Source organism: Triplophysa dalaica, chromosome 8 (genome assembly GCF_015846415.1).
Source record: "Triplophysa dalaica isolate WHDGS20190420 chromosome 8, ASM1584641v1, whole genome shotgun sequence".
Taxonomy (NCBI): domain Eukaryota; kingdom Metazoa; phylum Chordata; class Actinopteri; order Cypriniformes; family Nemacheilidae; genus Triplophysa; species Triplophysa dalaica.
Window position 1 is genome coordinate 7,511,432 of NC_079549.1, and position 22,887 is coordinate 7,534,318.

The following is a 22,887-nucleotide window of genomic DNA, read 5'->3' on the forward strand; positions in this document are numbered from 1 at the left end:
CAAATCGATATTTAATTACAGGCTGTAACCTTAAGACTTCGACCCTTTTGAACTTCTTTAAAGGGAAATTCAGGCTTTTACTTAAGGAAAAACGTACCATTCTTATGCCAAGGCCAAATTCACTGGCAGTAGTTGCAGTTTTTGAAATTAGCATTACTTAATAGATTTTTTACGAACAAATTAATCTTCAAAGAACAAACACTCCGAAGTTATGGTAATACATGGATTATTGTTTTGTTATTCTTTTAATATTAAATTGGTATTTTTATACCTAATGCAAGCAATGTTAACGAATTCTGTGGCTCACCAGTTATTAGCCGAGCATCCAGTGTGTAAACTTTAAATATTTAAATAGTGATCTGATCATACTGAAATAAACAGGTAATATATATTCTTCTGATGTAATTAAATCTAATTCAGGCTAAAAAAAAACTATTGAGGAAGAGTCAAACATTTAGACTTAGTTTAAAACACTATGAATGACTAAAAACTCAGCAGATATTCTGATAAGATAATCTTTTAATCAAAATATTTTCTTGCCCTGCCTGTTTTTCAAGTAAAAACTAATAAGTTAAAGCTTTAGCTAAAAAAGCGTGTGATAGCATCTGTTAATTCCTTGTGTTAATTCCTTAAGTTTTGCATTTGTAAAACTTTGATCGATGGTTGTCTTTACAACTCCTGTATTTTTATTTGTCTTTTCATTAGCAGTTTTGGTAGATTTGGCCTTAAAGCGTCCCAAACACATGCAGTTTCTGCCTATCTCATATTAAACTTGAGTACCTATGCAGTAGTACTGCATTCTTTTTATCTTCAAAGTGTATTTAGTATGATCACATTTATAAAAGATAGCTACACCTGTATGATTATTTCCGAAATCATAAACGCATGCTGAACTAAAGCACATTGCCAACAAAACACAGACATCATTTTCACTAACCGCATGCAGTTCATGTCTGGAATCTATTAAGATCAGGAAGGCACCATATATCAAACAATCTCCAACCACTATCTCAATGATCTGCGCCAGCCCCAAACAATGGCAGAAGAAAACAGCAAAAATTCTTCATCAAATATGTTAATTTTACTGCGCGTTTGGCCTATGTCACGCTGCACATGTGCTGCAGATCTTCAGACGGTCCTAAACAAAGAGGAAAGGTTCACATTCCCTAAAAAAAAAAAACATGTAATAATCCCTTCTCACAAACAACGTAAAATAGAGACTGTGTCTGTCCCCCGGATTAGCAAACATAAGATAATGCGTAAACCTCTTGAAAGTAATTTAATAAACGTTAAACAAATCAAACATGAACAAAATACAGATAATCAACGGTTATGACTCGGATTGCTTAATATTAGATCTCTCTCAAATAAAGCACTTTTTGTTAACGATATGATAACCGATCATAAAAAAGACATGCTCTGCTTTTACAGAAACATGGCTAAAGCCAGATGATTATATTACTCTAAAGGAATCCGTTCCCCAAGATTATTACTATAAACACGAGCCTCGTCTAAAAGGTAGAGGGGGAGGTGTCGCTGCACTTCACAATAATTCTTTTACAACCTCTAAGGAAGTCTAATTTTAAATACAATTCTTTTGAAGTCATGGTACTTCATGTATCAAAAGCTAAAACTAAGGACAAAACTTTTTTTAATTTATTCTAGCTATTGTATATAGGCCTCCAGGGCACCAAACAGATTTTATTAAAGAATTTGGTGGGTTCTTATCAGAACTAGTACTGGCTGCAGATAGAGTCCTTGTCATTGGTGACTTTAACATCCATGTAGATAATGATACAGATGCCTTGGGAATGGCTTTCAAAGACACTCTTAACTCCATGGGCGTTAGTCAACATGTGTCAGGACCCACTCACCTTCGTAATCATACTTTAGATTTAATACTATCTTGTGGTATAAATGTGGACGATGTTAAAATCGTTCAGCAGAGTGAAGATATTTTGGATCATTATCTGATATTATGTTCGCTTCACTGGCCTACGGCTGCAAATCAAACTCCTTGTTACAAATATGGTAGAACGATTACTTCAACTACCAAAGATGCGTTTCTCGAAAATCTGCCTGAATTGTCTCAAATATCTAGCATGAGTAAAAACGATGACGATCTTGACTTTAACTCTACCTTCTCGGAAACATTAGACACAGTTGCTCCCCTGCGTTTAAAAAAAGATTAAAAATGTCAGCCCAACACCGTGGTATAATGAACTAGGGCTGCAACTAACGATTATTTTAATAATCGATTAATCTATAAAATATTTTTTCGATTAATCAATGTATCGGATAAAAACAAAACCAAGAAAAGCATTCATTTCCAACCCTTTATTCAAAAACAGAACTTAAATCTTTAGATACTGCACAAACATGTTGCTCCTTGAACATCCCTGAGCTGTTATAATAATAATAAAATAAAAATGGACTTACACAAAAAACATACACATGTATGTTTTACATCTGCCAAATATATAGACTTTTTTTTAAATAAAGTGCCACCTGAGCTGCCAGAACAATAAATAATTTATAAAAAATAAAGAACAATACAAATCAGAAAATTTGACAGGATTTGTTTGAATGTAAGAACTTGTTCTCTACACTAAATTGCAGACAGACACTCGCAGATGCACACACTCGCAGACGCACACACTTTTGCAGACGCACACTCACAATCTCTCACACTGACACACACACACACACGCTCTCTCTCAAATTCACTTGAAGCTTATTCATTCAATTATTACCATCATTGTAGTAAGTGCAAGCTTCATTTATACACCACATTTTAACAAAGCTTAAGATGACCGAGTGCTATAAAAGAACTTTAAAATTAAATTAAAAAGTACAACACACACAAATATATTTGTCAATAATAACCTATATGGGACAAAGCACAGAATATACACTGCAAAAATTGCTTTTCTAACTTAGTAGTTTTGTCCTGTTGTCAGTTAAAATATCAAAAAAATCTTAAATCAAGATACATTTACTAGACACATGAAATAGCATAAGAAATTATGTCTTGTTTTCTGAAAAAAAAAACACCTCAAAATTAAGTGATTGTTTGCTTAAAACAAGCAAAATTATATGCCAATGGGTTACGAAAAATAATCTTAATGAGATATAATTTCAAACAGAAGTTTTAAGCATGAATTAATTTTCTCATGCCATTTTTCTTGTCTAGTAATCTTGATTTTTTTTGTAGATACTTGGACTGGAAACGAGAAATAAATTACTAAGTAAGAAAAGCTTTTTTTGCAGTGCTATACATGACAACAGATTGATAAATGAATGGTTCAAAAAAGGCTAGTGAATAAAAACGTGTCTTTATTCTTGAAATGCAAAGTGCAAAGTGCAAAGTAACTATACCAGCCCTGCTTTACTTCTGTTATTAACGTGCTAATGCTAACTTGTCAAGCTGGATAACGAGTAAACATAAGCACCAGGGACATTACGTTCTTCACTTCAAAACGGAACAAAAGAAGGATTCTGTAATGACTTAACCTTCTGTTGAACTCCCTTCCTCCTCATCAAAGACTCCAACAAGTTTGCGTTTCAGGTGCTGGATCATTGCCGTGGTGCTCCCGTGCCATGTCGCTTTTGCATATTTTGCAGTTAACACACTTTTTCTGTTTATTTAGTGTGAAATGCTCCCGCACCTTGGACGACCTGCGTCGCGCGGATTTCTCTGCCTCCGCCATGTATCTTTGCTCCGATCGTTTTTTTTATTTTTGCTCCGCCCTGTCTATGACGCGCCAAACTCTGCTAGCATCAGTGCGCGAGAGAGACCGAGTGTGTTCACTCCGCTCCGCGCTCAAATAAAGTTTGTTTTTATAATCAAACGTCTCCGTGTCGCGCGACACAACGAATCGATTATGAAATTCGTTGCCAACACTTTTAGTAATCGATTTTTATCGATTAAATCGATTCGTTGTTGCAGCCCTAGTTTACATGTAAAATAAACAAACGGGAGACTCCCAGTAACTTATGGATATCTCCCAGCACCCGCGATGTCCGATAATATCGGGTGTTTGACTTCATGCAACATTGCATGAAGTCGATCGATCTGCAGATACAGAGCGGGAGGGAATTCGTTCCAGGACCTGCCAAACAAACATACGCGCGCACGCACGCACACACACACACACGCGCACGCACACACACACACAGGCGTGCCATGCACACAAACTAGTGTTGCAGTGTAAAGCGAGCAGATACACCATAGCTTTTATGTTGTAGAAAAATGTTTCATGTGTCCTGAAATTTTATCCTACCCATCAGATTATCCTAACAGGCACGTGCACATCAATGTTAAGTCATTTTTGGTGCTATAAATTCATCCTACCTGTTTTTTTATACTTCTATGAATATGATATTGTAATTTTCGTTGTAAAATCATTCTTCATATAGTACAATTTGATAGGGTGTTGCACTGTAAATTAATTATTTGTTTCTTTTATGCTGGTAGGATAATCTGGCGGTGTATTTACGCTGTAAATCTATTTTATGTGTTTATTTTAAGATGGTAGGACTATCTATTTGACACGGTATTTTGCATTGTAAAATCATCCTAACGCTACCTGTTTATACTGTCGATGTGGTTTAGATTCAATTAAATTTTGCACTGCGGTGGGATATATCTGACAGGGTAGGACAATTGGAACACCGTTACAGCCTCCATGAGGTTTTGCTTTGCCGTCGCAGCTCGTCTGTCTCTTGGTCTGTATCTGTGCAGTGACCGGCAGAAAACAGCAGCACATTCAACTGACCCAACAAAATAGCGTTTCCAAACTTATGTCACTGATACTGACTGCCTGGATATATGAACATTAACGTTCACTCTAAAGCGTACATCGGATGATAACGCGTATTTTCCATTATCAATTATCGGAATCTGTCCATTGAAATCGGCATCGGGATATTTGCGAGACATCAGGGATATACAGTAACATCGTCACATCGCTCAACCCTATGCTGCTCTCTACGATCTCAAAACTCAGGTTTTTGATGACACCTAGGATAATTAAATCCACAAAAGGGGTTAAATTCTAAGATTAGTTAGATAGTTCAGTTCATTTTAAAAGTGTGGTGAAAAAAAAAGATATATGTTTATTACAGAAAGAAGATGAGACTCGACCTGCAACAAAAACAACACACTCACAACCTACACTACCAGCTGTATTTGAACAGCAAAGTATGAAGCAAACTCAAATGAAGCTAAGAAGCTAAACAGGGCTGTAGCAGTGTACATATGCATATTCCTGTGTGTACTGTTGAGAAACCTGGCTTCAAACAACTTCTTGAACATTTGAACAACAGGTATGCCCTTCCTTCACGGAACTTTTTCATGCACACCGAAATCCCAGCCCTATATAACGAAACGAAAGAAATAGCCATGAACCATCTTGGAAGGAAAAACTTTTTTTCATGCACTATTGATCTGTGGACAAGCAGGGCCACTTCCACGTTCATGGCAGTAACTCTGCAATTTGTCACTGAAACATGGGACATGCAGAGCTGGTGTTTGGGCTGTATTGGGCTCAACTCTGAGCACACAGCAGAATGCTTGAGGGAAGCATTGGAAGAGATGATACAAGACGCATGGAAGCTGGACATGTCATACATGGCTGGTATCACCACGGATAATGCTTCAGCAAACAAGAAAGCATTTCAGCAAGATTTCACATGGGTCCCCTGTTTTGGGCATAACTTGCACCTAGCCATTAACAAGGGCCTGGCTATAGACCGTGTGTCTGGATCACTGTCGAGGTTGAGAAAGACCGTGTCTGCCTTCAGCAGGGCACCGAAGATGTTGCGACTGCTGAAGAAAAAACTAAAAGATTTGCAACTTCCTGAACACAGAATGATCCATGATGAGCCCACACGCTGGGACTCAGCTTATGAAATGGTGGAGAGATTTCTAGAACAGCAGCAAGCTGTCTGTTCAGTTCTTGCTGATGATCGGAAGAAATGGCACCTCATTTCCAAAGATTCAGATATTACAGTTCTTGAGACTGTAAAAGAGGTATTGAGCCCCGTAAGCTCTTACACGGATGCCCTTAGTGGTGAAAAACACACCACTCTCTCTGCAGTCCTGCCTCTGAGTTGGAAGATCTTCTCTACTTTGACAGTTGAGGAAGGTGACAGCAGCCTAAAACGTCGACTTAAAGACAACATGAGAGAAGATCTCAGACAGAGATATGATAACACACATCTGCAGCTGATATTAAACACAGCCACATTTTTTGACCCGAGGTTCAAGGACAGTTTTGTAACCTTAAGAGAGGAGGTTAAACAGAATCTTGGTCAGTGTCAATTTGCTAGAAGCATGGGACTTAAGTCGGCAAACATCATCTCCAGATGACAAGCAGCAACCAGCAAAAAGAACTAAATCAGATCTCAAGAGACTGTTAACAAGCATACAGGAAAAAAAAAAAAAAAAAAAAAGAGTAAACATGGAGAGGGTTCATCATCCAGAGAAGATGGTGAGGGTGCAGAAACGGAACTCAAAAATGAGTTCTCAGTGTATGAAAAGATGCCTGAAATCAGTGCAGAAGAGGACCCACTCACATGGTGGAGGACACATGAGACAACTTTACCTCACCTTGCCCAGTTTGCTAAGAAGTATCTGTGCATCTCTGCTTCAAGTTCAGCTTCAGAGCGTGTATTTAGTACATCAGGGCTCATTTGCAGTGCAAGAAGGGCACGACTTACAGAAGAGCACATTGACATGCTGGTGTTCCTAGCTCAAAATCTGAAAGTTGCAAAAGAACTTTAGGATTAAATAATGGGTGTCAATCTCGCTCACCTCTGTAGAGAAAATCTGCATATTTGCAGTAACGGATTCAATTTAATTATTTTGTTTACCAATTTGTTACTTGATGCATAAGATTGCACTGATTTTGTTTTTGCTTGAAGTTTAAATATCTTTTGTTGATATTGTGATTAGATTTGATTTTACTTGGAAATACAAAAGATTTCACTTTTTTTTTACTTGCACTTTAGGCTTTTGAACAAGTGCACTACCTCAAGACATTTTTGTTCATGTAAAATATACCTCATTGTCATGTTCTAGACTTGTTATATTTATCTTTAAATAATATTAAAAAATATTACCCCCTTAATGTTGCGGCAGTTTTTTTCTCCGTGCTATCGAAAATGGTATCGAATATCGATATTTTTCAAGGTATCGTATCGAAGTTAGAAATTCCAGTATCGTGACAACCCTAGTAAGAATGGATTGAGGAAGTCACTTGTGGCATTGCGCGACCAATAGTTCCAAACACGGCACTGACGGCCATAAATTTCAATGTCTCCCAAACGCATTTGCTGTACAGTTGGTGAAATAGCAGCATGTTTTAACATTTTTGATATTATACATTTTTTATTCTTAGATGCATCGCGGTTTAAAAAATTATTTTCTAGTGTTAAATATTTGACAAGTGAGAGAGAATTTCTCTCACTTTCTGACCGGACAAGTAACTTGAAAAAAAAAAAAAACAGTGCGAAATATTAGTAGAGTAATAAGAATATGTGCAGTAAACAGAACTGCATTTTTGTGTGAAGTGGGTTTTTTTCGTGGTTGTGCTTGTTTGTGTGTAACAATATACAATGGCGTATCGCGTCCATGTAACAAGATGCAGACACGGCATCCTTTTACTTGAATTTCATCTGGCTGTTGTGCGTGTATGAGTGAATTATGTGCACAGTTTAACATACAACGCGAATAATGGTCGAGGATTTATCTGCGTCTGCACTGTATAAGGATATAGACACATTAACGTAATCTCCAGAGTTGCTCTGAGAGTTTTTTAAACGAGGGAAGCTAGCAGAAAAACTCAAGCGTCTTCGCGAAGACCCGTCAAAATAAAAGTCATTAAAGTGAACACTCAGACAAAAAATTATTATTATTATTATTTGGTATTGAAAATTGTAGTGCCCTTGTAGTAAATTGGTAAACACTGTATACTATAGTGAAGTTCATAAACACTATGGTATCTAAGGATTTTAATGCAGTTTACAATAGTAAATACTATAGTAGACTCCAGTAATTTATGTGGACAAATAAACCAAAATTGTATAGTAAAAAAGGAAAAACACACAACTTTGAAAAATTTAAAATAAATTTAGCTAGTCTAAAAATTATTTGGCCCTAATTTTAACCCTCTGTATGAAACATTAATGTCTTTTGACAGTTACCTGCCTATTTCATGATGAACTGTACTTGCATCATTTATTCAATGATGACAACAGACGTTTTATACTTGTACTACTACTGTTTGGCCTGTGTTGCCAAACTTTAAACCTCTTTAGCATCAGTGCTATGTACAATAAAAGTAAACTTACAGCCTTAACACTAATAATAATTACTGCTTGGCTTTGTTTTATAGCAGTCATGGAGAGTAGGGCTATAATCAAATTCAGGCGGTCAAAGCGGACACTAGATCAAATGCTTTGAAGCAAACTTGACCAATCTAAATCTGAAACAATTATATTGATTATATTACATTATTATTCGAATGAAATATCTTTTTTTTTTATCTTTGGACAAGTAATTTTTGTAATCCGACAAGTGAATGACAAATTTACTTGACCGAAGGACAACCACATGACGATGCTTAATGTCAAGCCCTGTAAAAGTCTAACACTACCACATAATAGGCAGTCATTCCACATAACAGGAGGATGCTGGTAAGAAGTCTATATGTGTATGTTAATGAATTTTAAGAGCAGTTTAATATGTAACTAGTTATTCAGAATATGCTGCAGTCCACAAGCATTTTTTTGTATAGAGCTGCTGGTTCAGAGTTTTATATTTTTATTTTTCTGATGGATTGTATTGCTCATTGCACATAACAGGATGATGTTGCCTAAAAGTCTGTTCTTTTATATTAGCCATTATGACATGCTGAAGTCTGCATTGATTTACTGCATTCTGTATGCTACTACAGGGCAGTCACTCTTTTCCTGTTTGTTCTTGGCAATCCCAGCAAATGTAATCTTCCAGTTGACTTGCCAAATCACTTCTTTTTGTTTTATTAATAAAGGATATTGGAAGTAAAATCGATCTGGGTAATTACAAATACTTTGATTGTATGAGTCACACAGCAAGAAAAAGAAATTTGTATAGGAAAAATAAAATTTGTATACGAAAAAGATGCATCGAGAATCGTTTTATTATCTCATCGCAGCCCTTTGAATAGAAATCGCATCGTGACATGCCTAGAGATTTCCATCCCTACAAGTGTATGTCTAGTTTATAAAAAACGGTTCAGATTTACCAAAAATAAGCCTGTCTTATTTCGTAATCGTGTTTAGTTTCCCAGCCTAAGTTGCTATAGTAAATGAGTTTGAACTATTTTAAGTTTGCTTTATGAAACCAAATTCACCGACAATTAGTGTTACTAATCCAAAATTAGATTATTACCTATTATATAATCTTGTTTTGTGAAACAGCCCTCTAGACAGCAGTTTTGAGCTTCAGGAAACAGTGTTGCCTTGACAGTGTTGCCTTACCTTCTGCACTAACGACATCAATCAGTCGATTCGTTACTGTATCTTTAAGAGCCAACAAGTCCTCTTCAGATAACAATTTCAACAGTTTTTTACAGCCACTCTGTTCTTTCACGGACAACTTTGACATAGTTATGCTGAGCATGTCAACTAAACCGTGTTTCACTGACTATCCAGTGCAACCGGAGACACTTGGCGCAACATGGCCCCGCAGTTCTTCTTTGTGGCGGCTGGCAAACGACCATTTGGCGCATTCTCGCCACCTACTGGGCTGGAGTGTGGAACGTTGATGTATAGTTGAACAGAAAGTTAAGAATAACAAAAATATGAATAAGGATAATTAGGAAAATATTTATTTATTACTTTATAAGTAGGCTACTACGTTATTTGATAGTGTTTGAAGTGTATGTCTTTATATTCCCCTACTTCTTAACTCTTCCAATTGTGATATCATATAATTTTCATAAGCAGAACATCATAATAGTACACGTTCTGCTGTTTCTGGTGATCTGCAAAAACTGCAGTTCCAAGATTCATGTTTGCTGATTTTATATATAACGGAATGATTAAGAGCTGTTTGTTCAAGACGAAGTCTAGTGAAAATTGTATCTTCTCTTCTATAACCGAAAATCCCTCTTTCACCTTCCAGTTCATTTCAAATGTGATATAGATGTCTTCCTCTACTCTAGCCATTTCTCTTTAATTGGTGATCTGGTTTTGTACTTATAGCTTCATCTTTACAAAGATGGATCTTCATTTCCATATGAGATGATTTCAGAGCATGCTTTGCAAACTGATCCGCTTCCTCATTTCCTTCCACCCCACAACTGGTCGCCCAGAAACATATCTTACATCCTAACGTATTTACTAATACATACATTTAATTCGTATAAGATAAGAGAGAAAGAGTCTGAGCACATAACCACATTCTTTGGTCGAGCATCCCCCATGCACCTGATAGCTAGTAAAATGGCTACCATTTCAATATACACTCCTACATGATCAGAACCTCTTTTACCAATTTCAAAGTGTAGAATACATACAGCAGCTGAACCTCGATCAATTTCAGGATCTTTGGATCCATCAATGAAAACTTTGATCATATTTTTGTCATTTTGTTCAATATTGGCTACTGTTTAACCACTTCACACTTTGCTATTCCTCTATTTTTATTGTTTACCATTTCTTGCAAGCCAAGATCTACTTCTGACAAAGTGAGCAGCCAAGGCGGAATGGGTGACACTACTACAGATGGGCAAATTTCTATGTTTATAATTTCACATATGATTAAGCAGCAGTGTAGAGTGAGAGAGACCGAGAGAGCGAAAGAAAGAGAGAGAGAGAGAGAGAGAGAGAGAGAGACCTGAGACAAAATCAACAGATATTTACATACACTTTCTACCCATTCATTCTTTAAACCAGCTTGTCCTTTTCAGAGTTTCAGGGAACATTCACACCCGCGCGTGTTAAATGTAGCAAGCTTGCATGGATGTAATTGTATCAAGACGACGCAAGATGGCAGTGGTATATATTTTTTTATTTATGTTCACAAAGAGTTGTGGTTTTCTTTAGGGGTTGGAGAAGATGGGCGTTCTTTTAGGATAAGGTGATTATCACAGTGAGACTGCGGTCACCACTCCCTTTGCTCATAGACATAGAAGAGTTATAGTCTAGTCTCACTGAATGAGAGACGCGTCCAGACACTTACAGGATAAGACAAAAACACAGAGAAGGGGACACAGGACTCGACTAATTCTAAGTCTCCAAGAGTGGATTGAAAGACATTTTCCTTGTCTGCTGAGGCAAGTTCCGTCTGCATGTACTTTAAGTAGATTTTTCTTTTAAGATTAAAGAATTGTTGTATTATCGATGCTGTAATGACCATTCGTGCCTAACGTAACAGTTCAGTTTACCGTCCATCCATTTATTTAGTGGAATAAGAAATGGAAATGTAAGGTGAACTTTACATCCGAATCCGTTAATGGAAAAAAATACATTTTTATTGTTTGGACGACATTTCAAATAAACAAACTATAAACCGCATGGCGCTGCATTTTCAGATGCTTATTCTGATTAACAATGTGAGCTGGAAGTTGATGGTAAAAGTATACCGGGCTATATAAGGAAGATTAAATAGTTTTATTTCTGGTTTTATTGCCAAGCAACATGGGCCAGTGACAAGAAGGATAAAGAGCTCAACAATATATTTAATAAATAGGATCTTACTGGACTGAGGCTGCCATTACAGTTGAAATAAGAAACTAAATCCTGCTTAATTTAAACTGGTTGCCTTTACGCTACTTTTTAAACGTTTGTTTGTTATGGAAAGTATCACTATGGACTAGTACTCCGACAGCTCCCGAGGCCGTAAATCAGGGTCTGTTTCTCAATATGCGTTCTTGTCTGTACTTAGGCTTGTTCGACTTGATGCGGAGCCGCTAGATCCGATAGGCGGATGAGATCAAAGTACCACGAGACCGTTTCGAAACCAAACTTTTATAGTTTTTTAAATCGCTCTCGCGGTACTTTGATGTCACCCGCCTGTCGGATCTTGCGGCGCCGCATCAAGTCGAACAAGCCTCTTGCATGCATTCGACTTCTCCCACTTATTCCCTCCCAAATAGTAGATACTGTTTTTGTATTGGAATAGTAGGTACTTTTGAGCGCATGGCAAAATAGATTGCGCAAACTGGGACCTACTAAAAGCAAGCGGAAGTGGCGTTGTTGCCTAGACAACATTGTGGCCAATAACTGTTAAACACAATCAAAATACAGCACTTCTTTCCATAAAGGTATTTATTCATTCATAATTCCGTATGTAAAGTTTACTTAAAGTTGTTAATTTAGTTAACTCCGCCTACTCATGGTGATTTGTGGGTAACATCAGCCATCATAGTGTGCATCATTCTGCACATCGAATTTCTACTGGAAGGAGTAGACCATCCGGGAATCTTTGGAAAATAATTTTCAACATACTATGATTTGGGACGTACTAATTCTACTTTCGAATACTTTTGGGACACATAGTGTGCGGATTGGAACGCAGGGAACGTGTTCTTGTGGACTTGTGAAACGCCATCAGTCGCAGCCCAAGTACTATTCTAATCCAGTACCTCAGAGATGATGTATTTTTTGTTGGCTAACTTGGAAGTAAGCGCTGCTCTGGTTCTCTCGACCGAAAGCCTATGCATTTTTCCCATAGACTTTTTGAAGATTGCAAAAAATAAACTCTGTGATTAACAAAGGTTTATGATGTTTACACGTTTGTATATAAAGATAATCTTTACAAATGAACACAACATTTGATACTTTTGAAACACGATGCTATAAACAGACAGACAACTGTAGCTTAGTTTTAAGAGATCTGTTTGCATGTTGCATTATTTGTGAGGTTTATATGGGGGATGACGTCTTACATCCCCACCAAAGGAAGTAGTCTCCCAGATAGCACACTCCATCTGGCTTACGTCTATTTGATGTCTGCATTGCACTAGGGTCAATATACACACAGAAAGTGTGCACTGTGCTGTTGTCGACGAAGAATGACACAAAACCAACATTCTGCAATCAAGGACAGTAAGATAACAAGCATATCCTTCTCCATACTGATTGGTTGTTTCTCTTGCTGTCTTGCTGTTGCATTGGTGAAAACACTTCCTCAATCATTAATTGGAGAGAGAGAGAGAGAGAGAGAGAGAGAGAGCTCCAGGCAATCACTGGGCACTCAGCGCTCATGTACCTGCCCAATGCAGCCTCAACTCGGCAAGTGTTTCGGAACCTCAGGGCTAGCTCAGATGTATTTGTAGCGGGTAAATATAACATTATTAATTCTGGTCTTTATAAATCTCTTATATTTTTCCTGGGCAAATCATTTTGCACTTTTTTGCACTTGCGCTGCTGTATGAGACGACTCCCTTTTTTCCAAGTCAATACATTTATTTATTCACCTTCGGATTTACAACTTTGCAAACTACTTACTTTCAAACACTGCAAAATTACACTTTGCATGAAATGTAATTTTCATGATCTCATGTTATTTACTTATGTTATAAACTTATAAATCACATACTTTTAGTTATCCAGGGTTTTCCTGGCTCAAAATTAGGCCGATGTGGTGCCATCCTGGTTTTCTACACACACACACATGTAGGTCTAACATACACTACCCTTTAGTAGCTTTAACACTTTACAAACAACATACAAATTCTGAAAGTTAGATAAAAGTGACAATTGTTAAGTTATATAAATTACATTCATGCATTCAAACAAACAGAAAGTTGTTAAAAATCAAATATAGCCTAAGCTTTTAATCATCTGCAATTTAGTCTCTAAAAATATATTATCCAAACACAAATTAACAGTTGTTAATATATTGCACAAGAGGAAAAAAAAGGAAAAGAGCAGCAGGTAAATCTCTACAGTAGCCTAATGTTCATTCAGATCTGAAACGGTGTACAGACCAAACTTCCCTGACATTTACAACAAGTCAACTGAAAAGGACATGTCACTAAACAAAAGAAAAATGTGTCGAGTTTGTTTGTGATGGTCTATGACTTTAAAACAACGTCAATATATTTACTAGCCTAATGCAGTAGACCCTTTATCACAGCCGACTTACAATAGCAGCACCTCAGTGACAAAGCACCCAATATGAGACACATTTTTATTTAAACAGTTTCTTTCATGTTTTATTAAATGGGGAACAATTACAAAAATGGCTCATAATATTAAAATATCTTAATATCTAAATGAAGCAGGACAAGATAACATATTATTGCTGGATGTGTGATAGAGTCCTGCTGAAGCGCTTGGGAATGACATCCTGCGCATATCTCTTTTGGAACAGCCTCTTCTTGAAGGTACAGGGTAAAAATCACTTTACCCACAACTACTCGACATCAAGCTTTTTTTATGCATGTTTCATGCATTTTGCAGACGCTTTTATCCAAAGCGATTTACATTGCAGTATCCTATATATTTATACATAGGTATTTGCAATCCCCTGGGATCGAACCCACAATGCTAACGCAATAATAATAATTGTTAACGCAATGCTCTTACCGCTGAGCTACAGGAAAGCTTTAAAGGTTACTTCAGAGCATTAATGTCGACTAGTTCATTCAACCCCTACCATGTACTCACCCATGTACAGCATATGCTAGGTTAGGTATGTTTTTATGATTGTTTGACCAGTTTAAACCAGCTAGGAACCAGCAAATGACCAGCATATGTGACTCAGAGTCATTGTATGGATGACTCGCTAGAGCCACGGTGTCGGCATTAGCCATTTGGCTAAAGATCGCAGGCTTTCTATCTGGTATCTTTGGGGTGGAGCTGGTTGACGTGTGGGCGTGTGTAACCGGTGTACTCTGGTTCACTCAAATGTCCTGCCTTGTGTGCGGAATGATGAGACTGAAGCAGAAACTGCTGCACAAGATCAGTATTTATTTCCACAATTCTATAGTTTTCCTGTAGACGGCACTCCATCTCAGCATTTCAAGGTATCTGCATGGAACAGACATGAGCACAGCATAAATCATTAAAATTTCTCTTCAGTAGTGTTAATACCTCTCCTCAGTATTCTCTAAGCAGACTAAGGATGCCAAACAATAATATAACAAAAATATAGAACATGTTATGTAAGCAAATCATATATTTAATAGAGGTGTGATGAGACACTTATCCCATGAGACGAGACTAGGTTCATGAGAACGAGATGGGACGAGATTTTTGGACTTTTTAAAGAAATCATTAATGATGAAATGTATAGGAAAAAATTATCTTTTATTCAACTTAAACAAAAAATGTAGACATTATAAAATCAACTTGTACTTTGAAACAAACTAAACTTCTATTTGAATTAATTTTATTTTAATTTTAATTTTATTATGCAGTACTTAACAAAAAGTAAATACTGCAAAATATTTTGTCACAAACTCAACTGATAGGCAGTAATTGGACAAAAAAATTGCTTTTAGTAAAGAGCTGTGGCTGTTTTCTCTACATGCTTTTGCATAGTGCTCGACTACTTGTGTTTGCAAAGGTGACTATCATATCACAATGTCAATGTGAAAGCCCGTAGCCTTCGGAGAAACAGTTAAAACTACATAAACACATGTTTTATTCTTACATTGCACATAAGTAAGATACAGATGATCTGTCTTTGAAGAGGTTTGCCACTCAATGTATTTAAAATAACATAATGTGAATTTGCAATTGGAATCAGCTCAGCTGCTGATCAGCCTCAATTCAATTCAAGTTTATTTATATAGCGCTTTTCACAATGTGTATTGTTTCAAAGCAGCTTTACAGGGGCAAACAGGAAAAACAGAAAAGTTAAAACACAGCACAGTGCATGGTATTTATACAACGAGTAAGTTCATTCTAATAAATAACATCTAATTTCTAAATAAATAAATGAATGAATGCAGTCTCCCGGTGAGCAGGCCAACACTGCCCTGCTGTGGCGAGGAACCCAAACTCCAATGATTGATTAATGGAGAAAAAAACCTCGGGAGAAACCAGGCTCAACCGGGAGGGCCAGATCCCCTCTGACGTGTCATAGCTGCACTCAGACTGGTGACATGTGATTTTAGTTTAGCATTTAATACCAAATATTGTAACTTCAGCATTAATAAGACAAATAGTCCGTCTTTGCTCTTGGTTGGGGATGTAGTGGTCTGAGCTGGGATGGTCCGATGGTCATATTTCTCTTGGCCGCTGGTGGAATTGCCTTAGATGGAGCTGGGATGGTCAGTCAGTCTGCAGCTGTATCTGGTGTAATCTCAAATTGGGGATGGGCATCTGTCGGTCGTCTGGACATGGTGGAACTTCTTCCTACCTCGGGATGGGCATCTGTCGGTCGTCTGGACATGGTGGAACTTCTTCCTACCTCGGGATGGGCATCCCGAGGCAGAGGCGGAAAGAGAATAAAGAGAATAATTAGCGTAGCTGCTGTTCATTAACTATGCATTAAGTGAAAGCTTGGCTGAAAAGATGTGTCTTTAATCTAGATTTAAATTGGGAGAGTGTGTCTGACCCTCGAATAGTATCAGGAAGGCTATTCCAGAGTTTAGGTGCTACGTATGAGAAAGCTTGTCCAGCGCTCCCAAAGCGCTGCTGGCAGCGGAAACCACCGTAAACCCTCGTGCTTAATGTGCGAGGTGCTGCAGATGCAAGAGAATATTGAAACCCATCCGTCTAGCACGTGTTTAGTGAATTATGGTGGTAAGGTAGGGTTGGGGGATGGAAAATCATGTTCTCGAATGGCCGGGCTCACAGTACACTCATATATTGTGCAGTTATTACTTGGAGTGTCCTGCACAGTCACGTTCGAATGTTCTGAGAACAGGTCACACCACAACAAAATTTGCACTCACACAACTGCTCCCAAATATATTTTGAGGTCACATAGTTAAAATTTAGGGAGCATATGCGATTAAAATGCCTGCAAATTCAAGCCCAACACCCCTTCATGTCAATTGCGTGAGGATATTGAGTTCTTGCGGAGAACCCGGCATCTTGGCACATACTGGGTGTCGCCATGAATACAGGTGATGGGGACGGTAGCCTTGCTCTCAGGTAGTGGCCTCACCACCACCGGCTGGACCAGTGTAATGGCGCTGCCCGAGTCGAGGAGGGCTCGTTAAGACTTCCTTCCAACGCAGATAGCCCTCGTCGGTGCTCCTTGGGGAATGTACGCAACCTGCCATCCAGGCCCGGACGCTGGGGATTGGAGGTTCAGTGGGCATGGGCTCATCCGCGGGTTTGGGGGCCGCTGGCCTACTTACTGGTCCACGGCCTCGACCAGCTCTTTTGTCGTACCCGTATTCTTCATGCTCACCGGCCGTCGGAGGTGCCGCGGTAGGGTGCATAAGAGACGGTCAATCATCACCCATTCGGCAACTTGTAGAGCGGTGGGCGCGTCAGTTGGGCGACCTGCTGTTGAACCGGCGCATGTTCCTCATATGTCCACTTGTGAAATTGTTGAGCTGCACAGGGGGACGACAATCCTTCAAGGGCCAGGATCTCCGCCTTCAGCACGCCGTTATTATCAGCCTGGGCGGTCGTTAGGGCATAGTAGGCACACTGCGCTTCTCCCGTTAAGAAGGGCGCCAGAATGCAAGCCCACAGCTCACTGCCCCATCCCCCTCTGGTGGCAATTACCTCGAACGTATGCAGGTACGCTTCAACGTCATCTTGCATGGTCATCTTCGTCAACAGCAGGGACGCCTGGTGGAAAGGTTCGGACCGCGAACTTTGCGACATGGTCATCTGGAGATGTTCAAGCGCCTAGTCAGCTCGCTGGTCGAATCACTGCTGCTGGCGAACGTTACCTCCGTAAGACTGCGTAGGATTTCCTCCATTTTGGCCACAGATGAGAGCGAATGTGTCCATAATTCCTGAGGTCAAAGTGAAGCAAACGTTAGGAAAAAAAATTTGGGACGGTCTCTTACCACTTCGCCCACGACGGACACAAGACTGCAGGTGAAACAACCCCGGAGGGGAATTTATTACGACAAATTAATATTTGTTCCAGCGTGACAACCCGGGTGCTCGTAGTGAGGAAACTGCCAATCCGTGCTCGTGCAATATAGTTCCTTCATGCTTCACACAGAAAAAGACGCAGTGTTAGACGCTGGGAGACCAACCCCAGAGTGGCGTGTGCACGTGTTTTATATGCCCGGCAGCTAATCGGAAGCAGGTGTAGGCAATCAACCGGGCCGTTTCCTAGGCGACGCTGATCCTCGATCTGTACCCTCGCCACAATTGTCAAAGTCTTTGCTACAGACTAACACGGGTTGAGTTTGACATATGTTTGTGATCTGCACATCTAGACAAGCGCGCAACTTGAAAAACACAACAAAAGTCATAATAATCAGTAATAATGTTCCAACTAGAGGCAACAAATGTGGTGTTTATAATGGGGTTTATTGTCTTTGTTGAGTCACGTAACACTGGTGGATTAAAAAGTGCCAAAGCGCTCACGTTATTTATTATGTTACCATTCCCTGCTGTAATTCGAGCTTGTTTCAATTTCACACAACTCTGTATGATGTATATGGTTGTTTGTTTATAGTCTTTATAACGTTGTATATAAAAGGTAAAACAGTAAGCTATAGTTTTTAACTATTTAACATAGTACTTTTTTAATAAAACCTTTCCAATCCTTTACATCCTGCTTAAGTCACGCTGGGGAAGTTGATGTATCGGCTTGATCATCTTCATTTTCATTATCTGATTCGGGCTCAAATTGACACAAGGAAGTACTGATGACATTTTATCACCTGTCAGTACATTTGCTTTGGAACCTGATGTTCCGAATATGATAAGAGACGCTACATTTCTATGACATGTTTGCAGTACTCTACCAATCACTACATCATAGTTAACTGGCCCAGCATAGCACACCTCGCTTTGTAAAAAATCAGCATGTTTCAGAGAGGCGGGGCAAAGAGGAGATACAAACATGTATGGAAATACAGTGATTTTTTTTAACCTTAAATTGTGTAAACACATTACATTACATCCAAAACAAACCATAATATTTTAAACCATAGCCGTGTCATTTGAAAGAAAGTTAATTACCTGCCTTACAGGTTAAAGTTTTTACACAGTGTAGAAGTGATTATTATAAATGATTTATCCGCGCACACCATTTCTTTTAATTCATTTGTACTTTTTGTAATCTTTAATCAAAAACATTAAGCTCCTCTCCCCCTCTCAAGAACTCTTCACCGCATGACGTTAGCAACAAAAAAAGGGGGGAAAATGATCAGACTCCATGAGGGATATAGCCTTTCGAAAATACCACTGTGAAGAAAAGAGAAAAAACATACAATTTAAATAATCTGAAATAAAAATACTTGATGGGAATAATATTCTGATAATTTTTTGATAATTGTTAAATATGGATTCACTACCGTATAGAAAAATAAAACAGGCATAATTAGAAGGGAATAATATTTAGGGATTTTTCAGATGGTTGATTAAAGCCTTAATCTCAAACGGTGTCACAGTTTAATGGATATAAGTATGTTAATATATTAAAAATATACATAAATGGATTCAGTATGGTATATAAAAACATTGCAAAAAGTATGAAAACGTGAATGTCTTATGAATATCAAACGTCAAACAAACTTTACACCTTTTCAAATCCCCAGAACATAGGTTTTTTGGCTAACGTTTTTTGAACGTTCCACTTACAACGCAATGGTAATCTTTTAATGCTAATGTTTTTATAACGTTTTGCTCACAACGCAATGTTAATGATTTTAATTCAAATGTTTTTATAATGTTCCACTAAGAATGCAATATTAACGTTTGTAATGTTAATGTTTTTAGAACGTTACAATAACAACGCAATAATAATGTATTATGATCATTTTAATAGAACCTTCCGTTACCAATGCAATTATAACGTTTGTGATGCTAACGTTTTTAGAAAGTTTTATTAAAAAAGCTATGGTAACGTTTGAAACTTTTTTTAATTTTTAAAACGTTTCCCCAACAATGCAACGGTACTGTTTTCAATGGTTTGAAATGTTCCGCTAAAAATGCAATTATGGACAATGCAGTTAACGTTACATTAACAAAACAATTATAACATTTGTGATGCTAACGTTTTTGAGAATGTTTATCAATTGCAGATAACGTTAAGGAAACATTCTGCTAATGTTATGGCAATAACCTTTTTGATAACTTTGAGATAACCTTTAGAGAACTTTAGAGAAAGTTACAGGAATGTTCTCTGTTAGCTGGATTGACAGTCAAAAAAACATAATGTGTGAAAACAACATATTTTCCCGCCAGGCTCTAAAGGGTTAAAATGTCAGATAAAGTTCTGATAATGAGATTTATTTAATTATATTTAACTTTGGCTATGTCATTGTAGTAGAGTAGGCGGGGCGAGACCGTGGTTCGAGTCCGGTGAGTAATTGTGAATTAGCGCCAGCTGTGCGCACACCGGCCTCGAATCACGTAGGAGATGGGAGCATATAAAAGGAACGAGTTACCGGACCGTCGAAGAGAGAGGACCGGGCCCGAACATGTGTTATGTTTGTATTTGTATTTGTATTTATATTTATGTTTTGTTCGCCGGCGGTCGTCCGTGAGGGGCCGCCGGCTATTATATTACTTTATTAAATGTTTAAATGTTTGCCGGTTCCCGCTTCCTTCCTTCGGAGAGTCCTCGCCGCTGAGTGGCCTCGCGGTGCCGGAGAGTTCGGGCAGCGCGGACGAAGGGCGTCCGCCAGTGGCTGCCCGAAGCGGTGGCTCTGGGGAAACGGAAGTGCAGAGTGCGGCCACCGTCAAAGCTTCGGTGGAACGGCGACCTTTGCTGCCGCGCCCCTGGGTCGAGGTGGGGTGGCTGTCGTCCAAGCGGGAGCGGGGGGGTTGCTTCCGTCCGCAAGGGGCCGGAGCCTGCGTCCGTCCCCCGAGGGGGAGGAGCAGGAGGCGGAAGTGCCGAGTGCGGCCACCGCCTAACAGAGGCCGGAGCCTGCGTCCGTCCGCCCAAGGGGGAGGTGCAGGGGACGGGGAACCCGCCCCGACTCCCAGATAAAGGAGGAGCCACCGCCGGCCGCCAGGGGGCGGATGGTCGAGCCGTCCACCGAAGCCCCAGGGCCACCGCAAGGCACCGCGAAGGAGAGTACTCCGGCTGGTTGAGGAACGAGCGGCAGCATTTCGGGGAACCGGACTTTAATTTTTTTTTCCTCTCTCCCCTCTCTCTTTCCGGTCGCTCCGAGGGCTCCCGTCTCCGTTGTCTCGTCTCGTCGCTGCATTCCCCCCACCCCAACCCCCCCTGAAGGAGGGGGAGGGAGTTTGCACAGTCGCGGGGGTACCCCCCGGCCTGTGAGGGGTGATGGGGGTATGTAGTAGAGTAGGCGGGGCGAGACCGTGGTTCGAGTCCGGTGAGTAATTGTGAATTAGCGCCAGCTGTGCGCACACCGGCCTCGAATCACGTAGGAGATGGGAGCATATAAAAGTAACGAGTGACCGGACCGTCGAAGAGAGAGGACCGGGCCCGAACATGTGTTATGTTTGTATTTGTATTTGTATTTGCATTTATATTTATGTTTTGTTCGCCGGCGGTCGTACGTGAGGGGCCGCCGGCTGTTATATTACTTTATTAAATGTTTAAATGTTTGCCGGTTCCCGCCTCCTTCCTTCCTTTTATGGAGATTTGTTACAGTCATATGTATACATTAGGAAGATAGACAACATGTAAAACAATGAAGTATGAATTTATCTACAAACACTGGTGTTCATGGGGTCTGTGCTTTAGGTCTTCACTCTATTATATGAGCATTTATAGTATGTTGCGACTCTTTATCTTCAGGTTTTTTATTCCAAAAACGTGGGAAAGCAGTGAGTCACGTCACAGCGCTCACGCTGTGTGAAGCTTATTTAGATTAATTAGATTTAATAAAGTTTAACAAAGTTATCTGACTTCTGAAATAGGCCTACGTGGTGAGCATCAGCTTTTTTATATGCTTGTGCTGATCCCTTCACGAGCACTGGAGCGAATCACAAAACTACAGACTGAAAGAAGGTCAAATAAATATTTGATATGTTAATTTGTTATGGGTGGATTAATTCACTTGTTTTTTCAGAATAAAGCCTAATCTGCAGAGCACAGAGTTAACCGCACCTACTTATTTACATTCCACGGAATAGAAAAATCTATTTCGGTTGACTTTTTATTCCACGGTAACAAGTATATTCCATCATACCGTCCAGCCCTAGTGTCAGCTGAAGTTTCATCATTTTAATTCTGATCACTGGCTTGGATGTGGGCTGAACGGTCAGATTGAACACAATAATATGCAGACTTTCCACTCTCAGTTTCGGTAAGGGGATCACAGAAACATGTTGCTGTTGTATCTTTAGGGTTCCCTTCTTCCATTGAATTCTGTAGTTCACACAAACGCGCCATATTCACAGCTTCAACCTGTGTGCCTTCATTCTTCTGAGGGGATTCTATCGGCAAGAAACTGATATCCGGAATCAAGTTTTGATGTACAACCTTCAGATTCCCTTCATCATTAATCAATTTGTATATGTAAGTTTGAAGTTATCAGCAAGCTTTTTCTTTTCTCTCTCACTCTTGTTAGCAATAAGCACTCTTTCCCGATGATCAGACACATGCCCTTGATTCTCAGATTGTAGCCCTTGGCCTGTTTCTTCTGTTCTTTTTCAATGTGTTTTTGAGCAATATTTGCTGCTTAATGAAGGTTAGACATAAGAGTTTTGACATAACTGTCAACGGTCAGCGGTAAAGCGATAAAGCAAAAGTATCGTTTTGCAACGATAAAGCAAAAGTAAATGTCTGTATCTGATTGGGCCACTTTTGCTGCTCCCTGA

At 39.2% G+C, this 22,887-nt stretch overlaps 2 protein-coding genes across 4 annotated transcripts in view; one reads left to right on the forward strand and one right to left on the reverse strand.

Moving 5' to 3' along the window:
- c8h3orf38 (chromosome 8 C3orf38 homolog) overlaps positions 1-9,725 on the reverse strand; it is a 48,060-nt gene extending 38,335 nt beyond the window's left edge. For both annotated transcript variants that reach the window (XM_056754819.1, XM_056754820.1), the window contains exon 1: positions 9,526-9,725. In XM_056754819.1, the coding sequence (XP_056610797.1) occupies positions 9,526-9,667 (142 nt within the window). In that variant the 5' untranslated portion in view covers positions 9,668-9,725. The remainder of the gene's footprint in view (positions 1-9,525) is intronic.
- A 1,465-nt stretch (positions 9,726-11,190) lies between these two features.
- myo1b (myosin IB) overlaps positions 11,191-22,887 on the forward strand; it is a 151,570-nt gene continuing 139,873 nt past the window's right edge. For both annotated transcript variants that reach the window (XM_056754921.1, XM_056754922.1), the window contains exon 1: positions 11,191-11,324. The gene's annotated coding sequence lies outside the window, so the exon portion shown is untranslated. The remainder of the gene's footprint in view (positions 11,325-22,887) is intronic.